General features: G+C 35.5%; 1 protein-coding gene across 1 annotated transcript; it reads right to left on the bottom strand.

Moving 5' to 3' along the window:
- Nucleotides 1-201: 201 nt before the first annotated feature.
- ATP6AP2 (ATPase H+ transporting accessory protein 2) lies at nt 202-23,724 on the bottom strand. The gene is made up of 8 exons (XM_044669219.1): nt 23,652-23,724; nt 13,153-13,283; nt 8,446-8,574; nt 6,837-6,932; nt 6,393-6,530; nt 4,442-4,495; nt 1,902-2,051; nt 202-213 (listed from the first exon to the last, which is right to left on the bottom strand). The coding sequence occupies exons 1-8, from the start codon at nt 23,686-23,688 to the stop codon at nt 202-204; spliced, it is 747 nt and encodes a 248-aa protein (XP_044525154.1). The 5' UTR covers nt 23,689-23,724.

The following is a 23,724-nucleotide window of genomic DNA, read 5'->3' as shown; positions in this document are numbered from 1 at the left end:
ATATATATATACATATATATATATATAAACATTACTGAAGAAAATAAATCCTTAAAAATTGGAACTGGCCAAATAGAAGCCAATGACTCCATGAGACAGCAAGAAATAACAACTCAAAGTCAAAAGACTGAAAAAAAATTAAAATATATCAACTAGTGTGAAAGAATCTAGAAAATAGATTAAAGAAAGATAACTTAAGAATCATTTGTCTACCTGAAATCCATGAACCAAAAAGAGCCCAAAGATAATATTTCAAGAAATTATGAAGAAAAACCACCCAGATCTCATGAAAGATCAGAAGCAAAATTAAAAGAATCTACTCATCATATCTAAAAGGAATTTTAAAATATTGAAATATTATAGTCCCAAACCAAAAATTCTCAGAACAAGATTAAAAAATACTAGGAAGAAAAAAATTTAAGTGCCATGGAGTCACAATTAAGATCATACAATATTTAGCAGCCACCACTTAAACTAATAGAGGGTTTGTAATAGAATATCATAGAAGACAAAGGATGTAGATTATGACCAAGAATAACCAACCCAGCAAAAATGGAATATAATCCTATGGAAGGGGAAAAATATTTAATGAAATAGAGTTCAAATATTCCTGATGAAAAGACTAGAGCTGAACAGAAAATCTATTGTTCTAACACAGGACCCAAGAGAAGCATTGAAAGGTAAATATGAAGGAGAAATAAAAGACTAAAAAAAGATTAAACCATTTACAGTTTACATGCAACTCCTTAGAAATTCATCACTAGGGCTCTCAAACCACTCCAGTAGTTAAGAAAATCTCCCAAAATGGGGTCACTTAGAATCAGACACAACTTAAAATGGCTAAACAATAAATAGCATAAGCATCTAAGTTCTTTAAAAAAAGAGTTAAATAAGTTACAGGGCAAAATAGAGAGTAATACTATACTGGTGGGAGACCCTGACTTACCACTCCCAGATCTAGATAAATCTAACCATAAAATAAACAAGAAAGAAGTTAAGGAGATGAATAGAATTTTAGAAAAATTAGACATGACAGACCTCTGGAGTATACTGCATAGGACTAGAAGGGAATATACCTATTTCCCAGCCATGAAGAAAAGAAGAAATATTAGATGCATTTTTTCCTGACCAGAATACAATAAAAACTATATTCAATAATATGGGTCTTGAAAACACAGATTAAAAATGTATTGGAAAATTAAATAGCTTAAGATAAAAAATGGAATGGATCAAGATACAAATCACAGAAACAATCAGCAGTTTCATTCAAGATAATATCTGATAACAATGAGAAAATATATCAAATTTGTGGGATACAACTAAAGTAGTACTTAGGGGAAATTTTTATCTGTACATGCTTAATTAACGTCAATAAAAAAAGCATATCAATGAATTCAGCATGCAACTAAAATAATAGAAACTTCCAACTAAACACAAAAATAGAAATCCTGAAAATCAAAGGAAAAGATAAACAAAACTGAAAGTAAATAACCCTTGAACTAATAATAAAACTGAGAACTGTTTTTTTAAGAAAATCAATTTAATAAACCACTGACTAATTTGACTTTAAAAAAGAAAGAAAACCAAATTACCAGTATCAAAAATGAAGAGGAAATAAAGAATTTTCAGGAACTACGTTACCCAACTAAATGCCAATAAAACTGACCATATGAATGAAATAAATGTTTGTAAAAATATAAATTACCCATAATAACAGAAGAGAAAACAGAACATTTATATCTTAGAAAAAGAAATTGAACAATTCATAAGTGAATTCCCTAAGAAAAACATCCCAGGACCAGATGGATTTACATTATAGCACTTTAAACATAAGGTAGTTTTCTTGTTTCTCTTGATACTATTTTTTCTAGTATCTCAGTCTTATATATTGGTAAAATTACCTTTTGTAGAAAGTCAGTAAGTATCTGTGAAGCATCTTTGAATTGCTGAGAATCTTCTCCATATCGTTTTCCAATTTCATCTAAGCCAGCCAGCTCCAGAGAATACAGGTCAGGAGAATGATCTTTGGCTAGATGCTTGTGTCGAGACAACTTGGGAAAAGGTATAGAACAAATAAAATCCCAAAATGTTCACTTAATATTTTACGCCAAACTAAATTTCCTACATAATGTAGCTAGGTTGGAAATGACTATACTAGATACTGAGCAAGTTTCCATCTAGTTCTCTGGGCCTATAAACGGTTAAGTATTGAATTATAGTCATGACAAAGAATGTGATAAAGGTAAGAACTAAGTCTAAGGAGCAGTAATGATAATTCCTGATCATATAATGAATGTTCTTTGTTTATTAAATATTAATTCCTATTGACATTACCTGTTTCCAACGTTAAAAAAAACACACAGAATAAGCTAAAATGGATTATTATATAACTTAACAAATAGTTGGACTGATACATTTTCTGCAGTGAAGTCTGGAATGGGGACAAAGGCAGTATATAATTTACAGGTTGAATGTTCCCTATAGCAGCACTTCTCATGCCTTTGACTTATTCTTTTTCAAATTCCCACAACTAAATAACAGTGGAGATTTAGGAAATAAGTGCAGATTTTTCTACTTTGATCAATTTGAATCATAACTAAGGATAGAAAAAAGATATCTATGCATAAAAGTAAAAAAAAAACAACTTAATTCACTAGGAAGCTTTAGAAGCAGATTCAGATGACATAATCATGGAATTCAAGTCAACATTAGTTCAAATTATTATTTACATTTTGTTACCTTTTTTGTTTAGACTTGATTTTAGATATATGAAATATTTTTCCAACAGGAGAATGAGGGTGGGAAGGCATATAGTAAGAGACCTATGATTCCATCAGCATAGGAAATTTCAAGCATGCAAATCAACAATATACTCAAGCAGTCCCTTTGTAATTTAAGTCTTAGATTCTTAGAATAGAGAAGTCAAGTTAACTTGCCCATGGTAACAGAACTAATGTGCCAAAAAGCAAGCCTTGAACCTAAGGCTACTCCAAAGCTAGCCATCTACCTCTACTTCTACCTCTATCCACTATACTATATTTGCTGGGCACATGCATGTATGCATATACTTAAACATAATTCTCTTGGATAGCTCATAAAAGTAGACTTGTTAAATAGATACACAGAATATCTCAAAAGTCTTGTGCTGTTTTAAGCTTTAAAAACTTCATAAGTATAAATATGCTGCCAATGTAAAATATCATTTGAAAAGTTAATTGTTTAAATTTCTTCACTTAGTTTTTTGAATTCTTAATAATGAGTTTTTTATTTTAAAAAGGTTGCCATTATGCATCATATGTTTGACAGGTTCTGGATGATACTTTTTCAGACCAATGGATTGGCAAGGCATTTGTTATGGATCTTAAAGCTAGGAGTATATAAATGCAATCCTGTCAGTCACTGAACAAAGGATGATGAAAGTTTTTACCAAGTTCAAAAATCAACATAAGTAAGATATATCACAAGATGTTAGTTATGCTGAATTAAATAATACATCAATATTTAAAGATTTTTTAATAACTAACTTCAAATATTGTTTTTATACATTTGTAGCATTTATTTCTGAAGTTACCAAAACTTTAAAGGGCACTAAGACTTTTGGGACATGATATATATATACACACTTCATGGTCATTCCAAAGAACAGGATTGGACTAAGAGAATATTGTAGTTCTAATTTTTCTGCTTATTTTCTGTGAAAACATGAGTAAGACTTGTTTCTTTGACATCATTGTCACACAAGTGGCAACATTGTATAGTAGAGGAGAAAGAGAGCCAACCTGAAATCAGAAGTCTCAGGCTCAAGTCCTGCCTTTCCACACATATCAACTCTGTTACAAGATAGTCAACTTAATATCTCACTGCCTTAGGCACCTCTCTCGGTTTCCTAGATGTTGTGCAAACTACCCACTAATATTTAGTTGTTTTAAGAATTTGGGAAGAAGAAAAAGGCTCAAAGGTCAAAGAGGGGGGAATTTATATCCTGACCTCACTGCTGAAAAATCTCATAAACCAGTTATTTAATTAAGCTATATACCTAAATACATAAGAGGGAACATGGTATAGTGTATAAAGAGGTGGTTTCAGAGGATGTAGTTCTTCCTTTTTACACATGCTGGTTGTGTAACCTCTGTATCTCAAAGTGAAGTTGAAATTACAGGTGAAGTAAAAAAAATACAAAAACATACACATAAATATAGGAATAATATATATTAATATAAGGGTATTATAATGCATATGTAAATTCTATCCAATCCCATGCTAACTTCAAACATAAAACCAATAATTTTGATGGGATTTTTATTAGGTATGTCAAATCACATATTTCAATTAGTTTTCCTACTCATTCACCACCAGTCTTTCTCTAAAAAAAAATTCTGAACACGGAAGGGAAAACTGGACATTTAAAAAAGTTCTTTTAACATCAAAGTTTCCTACTTACCAAATTTGAGATATCATGTAGAACTTGTAACTCAGAAAGAAATAGTAAATCAACCTAGGAGAACAAAACAGAATAACTTTATTAGTTTTAATTTAAAATTTTTATTGATTAATTTAGATTATTTTTCCATGGTTATATGATTCATATTCTTTCCCTCCCCACTCCTAGAGCTGATGAACAATTCCACTGGGTTTTACATGTATCATTGTTCAAAACCTATTTCTATTTTTTAAAGGGCTGTGTTTTTTCCCCTTTAAACCCTTACCTTCTGTCTTAGAATCAATACTATGTATTAGTTCCCAGGCAGAACAGTGATAAGGGCTAGGCAATGGGGGTTAAGTGACTTGTCCAGGGTCACAGAGCTGGGAAGTATCTGAGGCCAGATTTGACCCTAGGACCTTCCATCTCTAGGACTGGCTCCCAATACACTGAGCTACCCAGCTGCCCCCATTAGTTTTCATTTTAGCAGAAAATGTGTCAACTGAGACTCATTTGTGCTATCTAATAAGTAAAATAATTACACACACACACACATGCACATGTATATATTTTGCCTGAACCTGCTATGAATTTTTGTTCTTTAGAACACACTGCAAATGACAAAAATGAATAACACTGGCATAATCAAAGCATGAAAGGATCTGTATAATGACCTTTTGTAGACTATATACATATTTCCTAAAGATAACTTTCAAATGCACAGCAAACATTCAAAGTAAAATGATATGGCTCAAGTATTAATGATTTTAAAATTTAATTAATCGAAAACATTATTAATCCCAAGTGCACCAAGACACTAGAGCAGGGGTCGGCAACCTTTTTGGCCGTGAAAGCCATAAAAGCCACATTTTTTTTTTAAACCCTTAATCTCGGTGTATTGTCTCGTAGGTGGAAGAGTGGTAAGGGTGGGCAATGGGGGTCAAGTGACTTGCCCAGGGTCACACAGCTGGGAAGTGGCTGAGGCCGGGTTTGAACCTAGGACCTCCTGTCTCTAGGCCTGACTCTCATTCCACTGAGCTACCCAGCTGCTCAAACGCCACATTTTTTAAAATGTAATTTCGTGAGAGCCGTACAGTGCTCACAGTGCGCACCCCTGTAACAGGGCCTGAAAAAAAATTGACTTTATGGCTCCTGCAGAAAGAGCCATATCTGGCCTTCAAAAGAGCCAGATATGGCTCGAGAGCCATACGTTGCCGACCCCTGCACTAGAGCAATGAAAATTTTTTGTTCTATTATAATATGAGAGGCAGCATGCTATAGGGAGAAAACTGGCATCAGAACCAGGAACATTTGCATTCAAATCTTGCCACTGACATATACTTGTTTGACCCACGTCTTGCAGTGCTTTGGGCAATTAATAGACTCTGTAAATTGCAGAGGGTGCTAACCTGTTAGAGGAAATTTCCTCATGAAAGAGTTCCCTATAAAAGTGAAATCTCTGGTTCAATCTATATGCTTATTTTAGAATGTTCCAAATCTTCATTCCCCACCACTTGCCAATTTTTACTTAATTACAAGAAGAATGTTATGTTAAATCTGAGAGGCATGGTGAATATGGTTGAGGCCTTTGAGTAAGATGGCTGTTTAGCCTGGCAAATAAAGTAAAGAAGGAGCTCTACTTAGATTGCCCTTATTGCTGTAATGTCCTTAATGAACTAGGAAATTACAGCCACCAATAGCAAGGAAAGATGCCATGATATTCTCAAACTTTGTGCAGTTTTAACCAAGCTCCCAAATGGATGTTATAATTTCTGATCTATAAATATTAATGAAAGACAGGCAATAATCTTAAAACCTGAATATGATACTAATTATCAGAACCCAAAGTTGTGAAGAGAGAATTGGGTTTTTTTGGTTCATCATCTACATTCCAAATTTATCCTCAATTCAGGAATGTGAGGAAGGGTAAAAGGAAGAGCACTATTCATTTCATTATCTCAGCACCACTTACATCATTGTTCCTGTTCAGAGAGTTAAGAGGGAGAGAGCTAAGAATGGAGTTATCCTGGTATAGGCGAGTGTGCAGCTGCCGGAGGGTTACTGAAAGGTCTTCAAACACGGAATTTGCTTTCCCCACCATATACACTCTCTGAAACAACAACACATTTTAAAGCTCATCTATACATTGCAGATTCATTATAATACACACACAATACAAGTAATAGCAGTAGTTTATGATCAAGTTAGAAAAGTCTGAGATTTCTTTATTAATGATAAAATACAGGTTAAACAGAATATAGAAATTCATGATTTTTTTTCTATACAATCTTTTCTATATATGAAGGTTGTCAAGTTTATAATTAAAATAATTTTTGAAAAAATGAAGATTAAAAAAAAATTTGAAAATAGAAGGAAATTTTTGTTTTTAGAATATTTTTAAAAATGTATTACTTACTTCCTCACTAGGAGCCAACTGCAAAACTACAGGAGTTTCCTCAGAAAAAAAAGTGTGGATAGAATTTGCAACACTGTCAAGACTGAAGGGAACTGCCTAGGAAGCAAAAATAAAACCTTATTTTAAATTTTTTACCTAAAGAGAGAAAAATAATTTAGATAAGAATTTTAATGAGTCATTATGACTACTGGTTTTATGGAACTTCTATGTAAATAAGTATGTTATCTTAAGTTTAAGAGCCCCAAAACATTATTTCCTTAGGAGATCCCATTAACTCATAAGCTCAAAGACTTAGCCCTAGGCCTGAGTAGTCAAGTCCAATTCCCTCCTTTTACTTAGAAAAACTGAGGTCCTGAGAAGACAAGTAACATTCACAGAGGAATATAGCTAGTCAGTGTCTGAGTTGGGATTTGAAAGTAGATCATCTTGACTCCAACTTTTTGGTTCTAATCCATCAACAAAGCAACCACCAAGGAATTACTTAGTAAATTACTTTTCCCTCCCAACCTAGCAGACCAAAATATCAAACAAGTTCACAAGAATATGATCAACTGGCAAAATACAACAGTGATCCCAAACAGTCGAGTCATTCCCTAAATTTTGTGGGTTCCAGTGCAGGACTGCTTTCCACCCAATGAAGAATACAAATAGTAAACTGAAAATTATGGGATCACAGGCCTAGAGCTGGAAGGGGATTTTGAGGCCTTCTAAAAAACTTCTTAATTCTACAGACAATGAAACTAAGGTCTAGAGAGGTTAAATGACTTGCTCTTGGTCACAGAGCAGAAATCTGAATTTCGTTTTTCTGAAGACAGTACCCATTAGCATCTATAAATTGGATTTTTAGAGTGGCCAGAGGTAATTTACTTCCCCATGGCAAAGAATAAATGTCAAAGAATTTAAATCCCACTGATTATGTCTTCCATTCTACCTATCATGCAATCCTGTCTTTCTTATGTTCACTGTAAACCAAATGGGATTTAATTTTTTTCTCTAATCCAGAATGCAGAATACTATTTTCCAAATTAAAAATAAAATGTAGTTGGATAATTTTTATTAGAGGATGATGAGTATAACTATCCTTCAGAAGCATTCAGCTATAACCAGCTTCCTTAGTCTATCATGTCTAAAGATTCAGGTTTCTAATCCTCTTTATGCCTACAAATTCACTGTCACATATTCTCATTAGTTCTTATCGATTCTTTTTCCGGAAGATGAAAAAATAACTAAACTATATATACAAAAAAGTATGGAGACAAAATTCTAATCAGAGTGGCTGGTGGACAAAAAAGCAAATCAGTTTAATCAACTTTTCTCTTTTTAGGGCCTTTTCCTTAGTAAAAGAAATTCTTCCCATTCACACAATGAAAAGCTACTTTGCTCACATGACATAAAAGGGTTTCCCAAGAGATCTAGAGTTCCTAAAGTTTATGAATAATTTATATAATTTTTCCTTACTGTAAAAGAAGGGATAATTTCCTCATATTAATCAACTTACTAAAACAGAAATAAGGAAATAGCTATATGCTAAAAAGTCCTACACACAAACTAAACACTTAGTGACCATTCACAAAAGAACATTCAAAAATCAATCTTCTGAAATACTTACATTCTCAAGCGGGTATGAGACAACATTCTTGAGTAAAGCCAAACTGTCCACTCCTTTCACTGTCACCAAAACTGTAGCTCGAGGACGAAGGAATAAATTGCCCACAGCAAGTCCAGGCCATGAAAGATCCTAAAAAATTTTAAGTATAAAATAAGGCTTAATTTTCAAATTGGGTAAGTTCCCTCCAAAACTTCTTTAAAAAAACAAGAGTAACTAGGTTATCAGGGAAACAATGAAATTTTTGGAAAACTTGCAAATTGTACTTAATACAGTGCATATGTCTAGAGTTTTATCATCTTCAACTGAAATATGAAGTGGAAAAAGAGGGGGAAGTCTGATCTACAAGGTAAAGAAAAATTTGCAGACAATAGATATATCAATTAAGGGATTTTCAAATTCTAAGTCATAACTTTATTCTTTAAGTGAAAATATTCTCTTCCCCTTAAGATCTTTTAGTTATCTTCCAATCCAACAGAGAAAAAAAAAACATGAGATAGGCACAGGTTATGAATTAACAATGACTTGAATGTGAGAAACAAAGAGGAGGCATATGGGGTAATATATATGATTGGTAAAAGAAATAGCTAATCATGTAACAAGAGAAAAGACTCCCAATACATTAGGTAGAATTATATGAATAATTTATTGGGGGGGAGGGGACCCAACAGGCACACATGACATGTACAAGGAAAGAATGAAAGGGTATAGGAGTTTCTATATCAGTGATTCCACTAAAAATCATCTCTCACAGTATAATAAAAATTAATACAATAAAAGTATTTCAATAAATTCTTTTTGACAATAATACATGTATAACCCAGTGGAATTGCTTGTCAGTTAAGGAAGGGGAATGGGAAAGAACATGAATTATGTAACCACGGAAAAATATTCTAAATTAATTAAGTAATTAACTTAAATAAACAAACAAACAAATAAACAAATAAATTCTTTTTGGAGTAAGAGCCCTATTAATAAATGAAGGGTATCGCTAAAGATAACTAATGTAGTTTAGAAGCTTCAATACTATTTTTAGCAATGCTTTTAGTCAAATTAGAAAATTACTAACCATAAATTTGGTCTTAAATATGTGCTACCACTTTCCTTAAATTGGTGTCAAAGAATAATTAATTTGTTTGGTATTAGAGGTGTTAATGTGTCAAATGTGGGTGACAACAGAGGTGACAAAGGAAAGACTTTGAGAAAAGGAAGGTATTTTTTTTAAGCCTATGAAAATAGGTAGCTGGCAACAACCAGCTTTCTGGTATAAACACTACCAATATATAAGACAGATCCATAATTTTATTTTTGTAGCCTGCTCATGCACCTCCATATTGCCCTCTGTGTGAAACTTATCCTTCATTCTTTGGAGGCAGTGATGTTCCAAGTCTTGCTGCAAGAGAGCAACACTAATAAAGTGTTAGTACTAAAAAACCAAATGTGATGGAATACTATTGTACTGTAAGAAATGATAAGCAGGTCGGTTTAAAGAAAATGGAAAGATTTACACGAAATAATGAAGAGAGAAATGATCGGAACCAAGAGAACATACAATGACAGTAATATTACTGAACATTTAAATCAACCACAAAGGACTTCTGAAGGAAAATGCTATCCATCTCCAGAGAAAAAACTGACATATGGCAGTATGTATTCCACATGACCATCTCATGTAAATTATCTTGATAACTATATGTTAGAGTTGCCCTTCTACGTGAATAATGAAAATGTATAAGACTGACTCCTTACCTGGGACTCAGAGTGATTTGGAAAAACCGACTGTCTTTGTGACCTACAGCAATCTGTAGAAAGTGTCTGAAAATTACAGCCTGGTTAAATAATACCTGTCACTGGCTCATTCCACACCAGTTCTTATGATCTTTCTGGGATACGCTAGCTAAAAGTCCTTGGGCTTTTGTGTAAGCATGTTTGGTCCCAAACTCTATCACTGACTAAGTTTATCATTTGACCACAACTATGGGACATCTGCCTCTAAGACTCAGTGGGTCATTGTATTGCTGAAAACTTGATACTGAGACTTCATACTCATCTTGCTGTCTTATGCTAAAAATATGTACCAGAGATATCTCTGGTCCTAACTGCAGCTACTTTCCTGGATCTCCCCCTTCCAGACACTCTCTTCCTTCCTTTCATTAAGAATGATTAAAGTAGCTGCTTGTCAGTTGTACTCTGAGTGCTTATTGGTATTAGATCAACTTGCTTCCATATGCATGTATGTCTTTGCTTAATAAAAAATATCTTGATTTTAAGGCATTATATCTCTCAGTTCTGGGAAAGTGGGATTGAGGTTGTTAAGGGTCTCAGCACCCCAAGGTATTCGCTCTCCACCTTGGGAGAAAAGAGAGATCCAAGTTCCATAGAATTTGTGCCTCAGTTTACAATCTATATCAAATGTAAGTTTTCTCTAATGCAAGGTTAAGAGGGAAACAACTTGGAACTCAAAGTGTTAATAACCAAATACATATATAAATGAAAAGTTAGGTCTCTGTTTTCATGTAAAGCATGGATGAAATTAGTAAAAAGAGCTCAATAATTTCCTGAAACTGATCTAGACTGTTTTCTTATCTTATCAACTCTATGCCCATCTCATTTCCCATCTGTACTATCTTTCCCAGATATAAATACTGTAGAACAAGTTCTCTAGGATTTTCACTCAAATTCATAGTGAAATCTAGGTGACAATCTTAATCCACTTGGTCTTTCTCATATGAGTGCTCTCCATTGAGTATCAGCACTGTCTTGGGGTTTAATACAATCTATTTGATACTATACATAAACAGGAGGATCTGAAGAACCTGATCAACTACATGAAATCCCTCCTTAACCTAGACTTTGTGCTAAATCTCCTCTAAGACAGCAGTAAATACCTTTAAAAAAAAAAAAGTCCTTACTTTCTATCTTAGAATTTCACATCACAGTGACAAAGATAACAAAAAACTATGTTTTAGGAAGATCACTTGGGCAGCTGAGTGGAAGAAAAATTAGAATGAGAAGATACTAACTAGAAGGCCACTATGATTGCCTAGTGGGAAATGATGAAAGTCTGCACCAGGGTGGTGGCTGTGTAAATGAAGAGAAGGAAATGTATATGAAAAATGTTGTCAAGTATATGTAGAGTGAGTACAAGGAAGGAGCTGAGGACAATACAAATCTGAGAATCTGTGTGATGGAAAAAACAGTGTTGTCCTAGACAGTAATAAGGAAAGGGAGAATATTTTGGGGAGAAAAACCAGCTGTTTTGAATTTGAATGAGATATCTATGAGACATGTAGTTTGAGATGTTACAAAACTTCATGAAGGTCCACTTATAAAGATCTGAGAATTATCTGCATAAAGTTGATAATTGAACCCATGGGGGCTGATAAGATCACCAAGAAAGGGCAGTATACAGAAAGAAAAACAGAACCTTGGGAAGCACTCCAACAGTTAGTAGATATGGCCTATAGGAGAATCCATTTTACTTCTGTTAGTAGTAATATACTTTTCATTTTATCTTTGAATGCTCTTGGGATGACTCTGCTTTGCTAGATATCTTGTCAGACTTTTAAAAACTGATTTTAACTCCAGTGTTTATCTGCTTTAAGAGATGATAATCAATTACTCCCTTTGTAAAGGAGTTTATAGTTTAACTTTGTTACTGGCAATCGTTTCTGTCTGGCAAGTAAGTTAAGATGTTTGCTAATGTACTTTCTGGATTCTTTCAGTATTTTTGTTATGGAAATCAATTTACATTGGCTTAAATTCTGGATAAAACTATTCATTGGTGTTGATGTCATTTCTGTTGTACACTTCTCACTTATGATCTTCAATAATTTAAATAATTCAAGGATAAATCATTTTAAATGGACACTATAGATTTTTCTTTTTAAAAAAAATTCTGATCTCAGTTCTGACAAAATAGTAGGTCTGATTGTACTCAGACACTAACTCAGGGAAAAAAATCCCACATCAATAATAATTTCCTACATGTTAATCAAATATATATGTATGTAGTTAATATAAGACCAAAAGCTATTCCCAAATGAACAAGTGGTCAAAAGATAATAATAATTTTTAAAGGAATCAAAAAAGTATTTATAACCATCTGGAAGTCTGATTTTACTTCAAACCTAGCAAATTGGAAAAGATGAAAAAGTCAGTACTCTAGGGGCTACAGACAAAAGGCACTCTAATGAACTATTAATCTATTACCAAGATAAATCAAACTGCAAGATGTTAATGGCAAGTCAGATTCAACTTTTAAAACCTCTTATGAACAACTTTGAAACAACCAAATCAATTAAGCATACATTCAATTGTAGCATTTATTAAGCAGCCTCGGATGTACAAGGACAAAAACAAAACATTTGTAACTATTAGCAATCTTGAAAAATTAACTTCAACATCTATAATTCACTAAATTATTCCACATCCCATTCTATTTTCTTTGTAGATGTAGCCTCTTTTAAAAACTAAGATCTAAAAAAATATTAGTAGTAGTGCAACCATAAGAGCAGCAGGTTACCATGATATATTTGGCAATGAAGTAAAAACTAATAGTTTCCCAGAATTTCTCCAACTTATAAAGTAATATTCCTAAGTATAAAATCTGAATTGAAGCCATATTGCCACCTGCTGATAGATTAACTTATTTTAGTAAAAACAAAAATGATGTTAAATAGTTTTAACTATTATTGAAGATATACATACCTCTTCCACAGAAAAACCCATGGATAATGCAGCCACATCTGGAATCCGATCTCCAGGTATTGGCCATTTTCCATCTCGGAAAACAACAGATTCTGGTGATCTTAACACACTAAACTCATTCCCCAATACACCTAAAAAAAAGAAACAAAAATGGTTAGTTTAATTAGTCTAAATACAAATAAAATTTCCACATCTACTTGGAAAGGTAGATTGAAGTCAGACAACTTGTGATAATGACATGTAAGGATAAAGTTCAACAAGATGGACAAATGTGGATTAGCTGCAATATGCATTAACCAGAAAAGGCACCCACAAAATGCAGTGCCCACAAATACCCACTGTGGAACTGGAAAAGATCCAGAAAAGCATACACTCAAATTCTTTCCATTTTCAAACTGTTTTCAGAATGCCAATCTTTACTGCTATCCTACATCAAAAGTATTAATAGAAAACCACAAGTTGTCTTCCACATACCTCCTTTTCCCCATCTCCCATGGGGCCTGTAATTAACCATGAGATCTGGCTTGTTGATATTCTACACTGGATTGTTTACATCCATTATTTTTCCTCTTTTCCTAAATTATCTAGCAACCACATCCTCTGCAGGAGATACAGGTTTTCCTGATTTATCCTCTACTTCTTTTCCCAAGGTCCTCCAAAACAGTAAGCATGCTACTACACATGCATTTAAAAGATATCTGTTACAAAGCATTACAGAAGAAACACACCCATGGGAGTAGCAGAACTGAAAGTTAAGACATATCTAGGAATATATTCTCTAAAAACAAAAGATCCAAGGTAAGCAAAGGAAAGTATTTTGGCAATGGGTTACTTTCCTCAGGACAAAGTAAAATGATGTGGTACTCATACCACCCCAATGCAAATATATACGCAAAAACATACACATTTTTTGGCTGGACTGTGATTTCACTGGTGTATAGATCTTCTGGAAGGTTAACAATTTTCATCACCAATGCATGCATGTTCTCAGAAACTTACAAGACTTAAGAGCTGCCTTGGTCACTGAGGGATTCCAGGGGTGGATTTGAATTCACTTTCCTTATTTTGATACTTTAATCTAGACTTATCATACTACTTTTTTCAGTTTAACATTTATGTCAAAATATAAGCTGGGGACAGCTGGGTGGCTCAGTGGATTGAGAGACAAGTCTAGAGATAGGAGGTCCTGGGTTCAAATCTGATCTCAGGTACTTCCTAGCTGTGTGACCCTGGGCAAGTCACTTAACCTCCACTGCCTAGCCCTTACCACTCTTCTGCCTTGGAACCAATACAGTATTGATTCTAAGACGGAAGGTAAGGGTTAAAAATAATAATAATATAAGTTAAAGTACTGAAAGGATTAAGGAAACTGCTCAGACTGAAAAGGAACAAACATTCTAGGATCACTTTCAGGTTCCTGATACATGGAAAGTGGTTCCTAGTTCAAAGAAAGTCTAGTCATGCTTGGTATCAGGGAAACACTTTTTAAAAATGAGTAACTTTCCTGATCTAAGGAAATAAAAACTTACTAAGCATGTTAATAGGAGATGAAATAATAAAGGAATTGTGGTAGTACCAACAACAGTAAATATAAAGTTTCAGGATGGTGTTTATACCAGTAGAAAACATTATAAATTTAAATATAGTACACTCATTAAAGCAAGAGTTTCTAAAAGTTTTCTGAATGAGAGACATGGAACTAAGTAGTAAGGACAAGAGATCACCGATAAAAAGTATTTGGTACTTACCAAACATAGTTAAAGAATGACAGAATAGATATGTGATTTGAGGGACTTGTCTACTCATCTATCACTTCAATGTTATTATAACTGTTACAGAATCTCGTCTTAGCTATATATATCCAAATAGCTTTTAATCCTACAAAGTTCTGACCATACTTAAGAGCAAGATATGAGATGAATAGTATAAAAATCAATACTTTTGACAGTTTTAGAAACAGGTCATATTTTCCATTTTTATTTAAAATTTATCTTCACATAGATTTCTTCTAGGCTTAGTCTAATTTTTTTTAATCAATTCTACCTTATTTGTTGGTAATTGTGATTTACCTACAGATATGCAGTGTAGATGCAACCATACAAGGACTACCTTGTTCAACTTCGTATTAACAAGTGGAAGAAAAAAATGTATTATCCATATCAACTACAGATGGATAGGCTGTCCATTGAGATCACTCATCAGTACATCTGAGGTACCACAAACAGACAATAAACTAGGCTCAGGGTTGAATAGACAAAATTAGGAAGCAAATAAGCTAGATGAGAATGATGACAATAATCACAATAACAGCTAACATTTATAAAGCACTTACTATGTGTCAGGCACAGTGCCAAGTTCTTTACATTTATAGAAGTTATAAACACTTTCAAAGATACCTAGCTGCTCCCAATCTCCCATTTTTTTTGTACTGAGTTTCCTAATGATGCTATCTATATATAGATGGCTATAATTCATGAAATATCCTGAAGTCAAAAGAATCAGAAATACAGGTTACTTATTAAAAAAACAATGAAAAGATAGCAGATCTACATGAGACATTTCATACTGCCTACTATTACTTATTCCTAAGGAGATGTATAAATGACTTAATCCCAAGGTTGCCTCAGTTTCCTTAACTATAAAAGGAGGGAATAATAATAGCACCTACCTTTCAGGGGCATTTTAAGGGTCAAATGAGAATATATGTAATATATGTAAATACATAATTACATAATATATATAAAGTGGCAAGAACACATCAGAAGAAACTTCAATTACCACTTTGTTCTATAGAGTTAATCTTTATGCTTCATTCTGTTTCTTCCAAAAGAAGACTTTCTTGAACTATTAGCTAGATAAACTTATATCTGGGATTTGAAGCTAAGCATTGAAATATTATGCATATTATTACATGTTTATAACAAAAATTTATCTTTCCCAATTTCCAACTAGATTAGAAAATTCAGGGTACAAATATATCAGAAGAAAGCATATCTGTCAAGCTGTATTAGTGGATTTACTGAATGAAATTAGTTTTATTTTTGGCAATTTCTTCAACAATCGCTTCAAGGCAACATATAATAAAAGTTCTGAACAAAGAAGTACTCTTCTAAAGCAAATACAGACATTTAGAACCTTTTAAATCATCTAGTCCTGTATTTAACAGATTTTAAAAAAAGCAGACCAAAGTGGTTAAGTTACTTGTCTGAGGTTGTACAGGTAAGCAAGAGAGCCAGGATTCAAACTTGTCTTCTGGTTCTAAAAATGAACTATGACTACTCTATGGATAAAAATATTAATTTTGGTTCTAAATATCTGCCATTTGTTTAAGCATACCTTCCCTATCCATGCCCCACCACCCAACCAATTGGTATTTGACTAAATTTCAAAGTGAGATGGAACCTTAGAGGTCATATCTATTTCAAACCCATATCTTGAACATCTCCCAAAAGTTGTCATCTGGTCTTTGCCTGAATGCTAATGAGGGGAAATAATTTATTTTTGGATTGTTCTAATTGTTAGGAAATTTCTCCTGATATCAAGCCTTCTCTATAGAGAAAAATATACCTATATACTCATTGCTCCTGATTTTGCTTTCTGGGGCCAAGTTGAATAAGCCTAATTCCTTTGAAAGGTTACATTCTTTTAAACATCCAAAGACAATTTGTATGTCCTCTTCAAATCTTCTCATCTCTTGGCTAAATACCTCTCATTCCTTCAACAGATCTCCATGTAACCTGAACATGAGGCCCTCCAACAATTTAGCTGCTATATTCTGGATGCTCCCCAGCTTAACATCTTTCCCAAAAATTTGGCACCCCAAAACAGACTATCACCTCTCTAGACCTGACCAATATTTCTCTCCTTATGATGCTTAAGCCTCTAATTGGCCTTCTTGGTTGCCAAAGCACACTACAAACTAAGCCTGCAATCCATTAAAACCACAAGATATTGTTTTTCAGTAAACAGCATGCTGCCTAACCATGTCTCTTCCCCATCTTGTACTTTGAAAATTGATTTTTGAACTGTTATTAGGCTTTACACTTGTTTCAATTAAATTTTATCTTCCTCCATTTGACCAATTTATTCTAGTTTGCTATGATAATTTTGAATCTACTATTATCCAGTATTAGCAATATTTCTCAGCTTTGTGTAATTTGCAAATATAAGTATGCTATTTGTGCTTTTATCTTCCAAGTCATTGATAAAAATGTTAATTACCACAACACTTAGGACATCTATCAATGTTGACAAAAAAAATCTAACAAATTTTTCTTTGGGGCCAAGCCTTTCAATCAGTTCTAAACCTAACACCTGCCTAGCTCACATCTTTCCATAAAAATAACATTAGATAATAAAAAGTTGAGGATGGAACCAAGATGTCAGAATAGCAGGAAGGAGTGCCAGTTGCCTCCCTCCCACTTCCCAACTCCTCCAAAAATATCCAGAAAACACACAAGAGTGGATTCTGATGGGAAAATCCAAGAATAAGTCATAGTAATTTTTCCAGTCCAGGCTGACATAGAGAGACAAAGAAATCTTTAGACTCTAGGGATGGGGTCTGGTGTGGAGCATATCTGTCATCAGAGGCTGGGCCAAGAAGGGGGTGTTGGGACTTATGTTGGAAACAGTTGTGAGCTGTTGAGAGGCAGCAATTCTACTACCCAGTTCTAGGATAGACGGATACAGGGACCAATGGACCCTTTCCATTTCCCTTCTCAGGCCTTAAGCTGAGAGAAACAAGTTCAGAAGCAAGCAGCAGCAATGTGGCTCAGAGCTCAGGAACACAATAGACTAGAGCATCATGATGTTCCAGCTTCTAGCCCAACTGGAAGCCTGTAGAAGAATAACCTGGGCAGAAATTCCAGGCCAAAGGAGACCTGTACTTCTGTAATTCTGAGCCAGTAACCTTCCCAACTGGATGACAATGGCTGAGTCCATTGACACCAGAAGTCTAGAGTGGCTCAGTCCCAAATCTAGGCAAAAAATTTGCAAAGTTCAGACCAGGAAGACTGTAATTAGATTTTGCCCAGGATCAGACCATTTTGGGAGCCTTAAAAATTTTCAGGTCCCTAGTCTGAAAAGGTTCTAAAATCCTGGGATAACACATTACTGGATACCTTCAAGAAAGCTACAATTGGATTGCCCAGATTTTCCCTCTAGAAATACACAGGGTGCAAGTACTAATATCAATTCTCTAGTCTGGAAGCAGGCTGGAAGAATGACCATAACAAGCTATTATAGTGACAAGTATATCCAAAACACAGACCTAAAAGAATATCTACAAGCAAAGCTATAAAGAAAAAGACAGTGTGGGAACAAAAAAATAATATCAGATAATATTTGTAAAGTACTTTGCACAGTGCTGGGCACATAACAGGTACTTAATAAAATGCTCCTCCCTTTTATAAAATTTAGGAAATCGCTGAAAGTCTAGCCTGCTAATTGAAGATGTATCCTCATAAAACCAATGTCTGTCAATCAATATCTTTTAAAAATTTTTATTGATTAGAGTATTTTTCCATTCAATCAATATTTATTAAGCCCTTACTATGTGCCAAGCACTATGCTTAGTGTTGCAGATACATAAAAAGGTACAATATATTTTCTCTCAAGGACCTCATAATCAAATGGAGAAGCAATAAGCAAACAGAATAAGCTATATACAGGACAAATAAGAAATAACTGAGAGACAAGGCATTAAAATTAAAGATGGTTGGGAAGGACAACCAGCTTGAAGTCAGGCGGTAGAGTGGACAGCCTGAGAAAATACTTGGAACTGAGGGATGGAGGGTTTTATTCCAGGTACATCAAGGGGGCAGTGTTAATGGATCAGGTATGGAGTAAAAGTAAGGTAAAAGAAGACTGGATGGGTAGAAAGAGCTAGGTTCTGGTTGAACACCAAACAGAAGAATTTGTATTTGGTCCTAGATATGATAGTGAACTAATGTAGTTTATTAGGGGTGTGAGGGGAGTGGGGGTGGGGGTGAGGTGTGGGAACAGAATATGGTGAGTCTGGAGCAGGCTGACTCACTAATAGGCTGCTGCAATAGTCTGGGCATGAGGTGATGATGGCCTGCACCAGAATAGGAGAAAGGGGTGTAGCAAGAGATATTGAGAAGATGAGATCAACAGGTCTTGGCAGCAATTGAGGATGGCACCTAGGTTGAGTCTGAAGGATTGGGAAGATGGTGTTGCCCTCTAAAGTAATAAGGAAAGTAGAGGCAGGGAAAAGATTTAGGGGTAGGAGGAGATAATGAGTTTAGTTTTGGACATAGAAAATTTAAGATGTCTACTGAACATACAATTTTGGGATGCCTTTAAGTCAGTTGGAAATTGAAGACTAGAAACCAGTAAAAAGTTTGGGACTGGATAGGTAGATTTGAGAATCATCAGCATAGAAATAATTAAATCCATCGATGCTGTTAAACTCACCAAGTGAAGTAGTATAGAGGGCAAAGAGAAGAAAGCCCAGGGCAGAACCTTGAGGGACACCTATGGTTTAGAGGGTGATCTGGAAGAGGATCCAACAAAAGAGACAAAGAAGGAGTGATCAGGTTCCAGGAGAGAGTAGTGTTCTGAAAATCTAGAGAAGAGACTAAGGAGAAGGAGAGAGTAATCCAACAGTGGCAAAGGTTACAGAGAGAATGAGGATTAAGAAAAAGCCAGAAAGGCCACTGGTTTGGGCAATTAAAAGAGACCACTCTACTTGGGAGAGTCTGTTTTCCTGAGTGAAAAGGTTGATGGAGTGTGGAAAAACAACAAACTCAGACAGCCTTTAAAGAAATCGAGCCACAAAGGCAGAATTCAGTACAGGATGGCAGTGACTGGAATGGTAGGATCAAAGAGGAGCTTTGAGGATAGGGTATTTTTCTCTTCTCTATCTTTTTGCTCTAGCATCGGGTCTGATTTCTATTCACACATGGCTGACAAAGGGATTATTCTTAAACATAGACCTGATCCTGTTACTTTCCTGTCCAGACTCCAGTGGTTCCTTTTTACCAACCTCTAAGCTGATAACTTTGTTTAGCATTTAAAGCCCTACAAAATCTGACTCCAACCTACCTTTTCAACTTTATTATACATTGCTTCCCTTCACATACTCTGATTTTACCAAATTGGCCACTTGATGACTCATGACACATTTAACCCATTATCTCCATGCTTTTATGTAGACTTTTTTCTGTGCCTGAAATCCCCTCCTCCCCACTTCATCTCTTAGAATCCTTCAAAGATCAGATTATAAGCCACCTCCTATTTGAGGCCTTTCCTGATTCCCCAAATGTAATCCCAACCTTTATATTTATTTTGGATGTACTTAAATGTGTACATGTTATCCCATCCCATAGATAAGCTTCTTGTCAGTTTCATTTTTGCCTTTGTATCATCAGCATTTACACTGTCTAGTACCTAAGTGCTTAATAAATGCTTGCTGTGATATTCTGATTAGCACTTTTGACACTATTCTTAAAACTACAGAATGCTTTTGTATTCACCCTGTTACCTTTTCTTAATTCCATCTCTTATAGATGTTTTTTAAAAAGCTAAGTTAATTGGGAGAGTTCCAATCTATTAAGTCTCTTCTTCCTAAATTCATTGACTATGAACCGATGCAATGAAATAAGCAGAACCAGGAGAACACTGTAACAGTAACAGCAATATTGTGGAATGATCAACTGTGAAAGACTTAGCTATTTACAGCAATACAATGATCCAGGACAATTCTGAAGAACTTATGACAAAGAATGCTATCCACCTCCAGAGAAGGAACTGTGGGAGTCAGAATGCACATCAAAGCATACAATTTTCCATTTTAACTTATTTGGATTTTTGGTTTTATGTGAGTATCTCCTACAAAAATGAACAATATGGAAATATATTTTGCATGATAAGCCAGCTCTAATTTCTTACCAGTTCTGAGAAGGGGGAGGAAAAGGAGGGAAGAAGACAATTTGGATCATATAACTTCAGAAAACTTATGTGGAAAATTGTTATTACATGTAATTGGTAAAATATCTTTACTAAACACACTATTACCAGATTTCTACCCACAACATCCTTAGACAATATAGTAGGGTGAAAGTATGGCTCTTATCCTGGATCTTTATCAATGACAGAGAAAGGAAAATAGCCGATGTGCACATAGTAAGTGCTTAATAAATGCTTTTTCTTCTTCATCGGCAGCAAACAGGGCAGAGAAGGCATGTAATAAAATTCTCTTACCCACCTCTTATCAGTTGAAATACTATCAGAAGTAGAATTAAATGATGTCATGAACAGATGTCAGGTTGGCTCCATCTTGAGCAGTTTTAAAAAATTTAATTTCTCTATAAAGACCAACATTTACATCTTTCCTGGACAAACATCTCCATAACTAGGTTTCAGGCACAAATCCTTCCTGTTGCTACCACAACTCCTTGAAGCTTATTCCAGTTCTTATGAATTACAACAAAAGATCTTGAGAGTTCCACTAGAATTTCAATTTTTAAAATTCTTAGAAACAGAATCTTACAGTTTAAAAGGATCTTATTAATTATTAAATCTAATCTATCCATAGTAGGACTCCTATTGTGTTGCTGACCAGCCATTTTGTCTCTACTTGGATACCTCTAGTGATAGGGAGTTCACTACTTAACAAGATAGCCTGTTCCATTGTTAAGAGGGCTACAACTGTTGTAAAGTCATTTCTTTTATTTGTATAAGCTGAAATCCACCTTTGTAATTGTTACCTATCATGTCCTAATTCTGACTTTTAAAGCAACACTAAACTGATCTAATCCTTCCATGTATCTGAAGAGGGCAACTTTCTGATACCACTCTATTTCTTCTTCAGACCAAAGCACCTTGTTCTTTCTACTCTACCTTGTCGAGGTACTAGAAGAAAATACCAGCTTGTCATTTTTCCTCAGATAGGAAAATTGACCTTCATGAAGATATTTCTCACTAAAACATGTTCAGTCACTGGGAAAACCAGTATGATTTAATGTCAGCTGACAAGCACAAGCAAGGCAAAAGCTGGTTAAATCAGGATCTTGGGCTCTGTGTGCTAGAGTAAACTGGTAACAAAATTAACATATTTTCACAAAATGTATACCAAAGATAATTTTAACTTAGAGAAATAGCCTAAACAAAATTCCTTGAATTATAAAATTACACAGGGAAGTACAAGGCCTCTATAACTAGTGTCAGACTATTTTTCTTTACCAACGAAGACTTGGCTGTGGGTACTAAGCCAAGACATGTTATTCTCTTCACTCTTAAAGACATTTTTATATCTCTTAAAAGCCTTTACTTGACAAATTGCACTAAAAAAAAAGATTTACTTAATTTCATAGGATCATATTAAATTATTACAACGTAAGGCACTAGAGCTTCAATTGTAATATGAGGTTGAATTAAATCTACATATCATATATATGTATATGTATACATATATATGTTATCTTCAGCTGTCTCACCAATTAGAATGTACTTTCCTCGAGGACAGAACTGTCTCCCCAAAGTTTATCCCAGTGCCAATGCCTGTTACACAGTAAATGATTACCGACAGATAGACTACTGCTAGGGAATCGCAATGACAGGTGAGATATAGACCTGGTTTTTCTGCCCTAACGGGCTGGGATAAAGAGAGGAGGAGACAGGTTGGATAGACAATTCTCCTGTGGGGGACGGGTGCGGCAGAAGGCTACAGATTGGCATATTTTGGAAGCTGTCATATTTAACACCTGCTTTCTTCAAGCCATTCATTCTCGGGCAACGTCCCACCTCCCTCTCTTCCTCCCCGAGACATTGCATACACCCCTCAGCCCCCGCAGAAGGAATGGCTTCCACTGCAGGATCGTTGTTGCAGTCGTCGTCGTCACCTCCTCAGGCTCGGAGCCCACGCAAAGGGATCTGGAAAGGAGGCTGGAGCCGGGGTGGGGATGGGGGTGGGATATGAAAGCGAGGCTGGGGACAGGAGGGGGAGGGGATTGTGGTAGAGATCTGGAACCGAGGCTGGGGATGGGAGGGGCGCGTGGGATAAGAGATGAAAGTGAGGCTGGGGAAGGGAGGGGCGAATGTAGTCGGAGGTCCACCACGGTGGGAAGTGGCTCCGAAAAGGTCACTAGGCTCAACCCCACCACCACTTTAGACACCCCTCCTCGCGTAGACTGTACTGCGGCACCACAACGCAGAGCGAGCCACTTCCCACTTCTTCCTTAGCCGAAGGATCAGTATATTCCCCGCCCCCTCTGCTTCCTTCACAGTCCACCCTACCCTCCACAGGTTCCTCTAATCCGTCTGCACAGTCCTCATACCTCAGCGCCTTCATTCTCTCCCCCCACCCCAATCCCTTCCCCTCAGGCTCTAGCTACACACCCTTCCCCCAATTACTTGCTCCCTCCAGCCCTTCCCGCCCCACCCCCCACGACCCTCCCAGCTCTCACGCCTAGTTCCGAGGTCAGCCAGGACGGCCAGGAACACCCTCAGGTTCCCAACAACGCTTTGGAGCTCCTTACCGGGAAGGAGCAATGCCAGAAGGGCTAGCGCAGCCATGGTCACAAGACGGCGACGGCGACAGCCACAGGCACA

Source organism: Gracilinanus agilis, chromosome 3 (genome assembly GCF_016433145.1).
Source record: "Gracilinanus agilis isolate LMUSP501 chromosome 3, AgileGrace, whole genome shotgun sequence".
NCBI classification, from domain to species: Eukaryota; Metazoa; Chordata; class Mammalia; order Didelphimorphia; family Didelphidae; genus Gracilinanus; species Gracilinanus agilis.
Note: the sequence above shows the minus strand (reverse complement) of the source record. Positions and strands in the feature narration are given on the sequence as shown.

Bases quoted from the DNA above. Each gene is read 5' to 3' on its own strand.
- ATP6AP2 (XM_044669219.1), bottom strand. From the start codon at position 23,688: ATGGCTGCGCTAGCCCTTCTGGCATTGCTCCTTCCCG. The intron at 13,284-23,651 runs GTAAGGAGCTCC...TCTTTTTTTTAG, and splicing joins TCTGGCATTGCTCCTTCCCG to GTGTATTGGGGAATGAGTTT. The intron at 8,575-13,152 runs GTATGTATATCT...AAAATTTTTTAG, and splicing joins TGGGTTTTTCTGTGGAAGAG to GATCTTTCATGGCCTGGACT.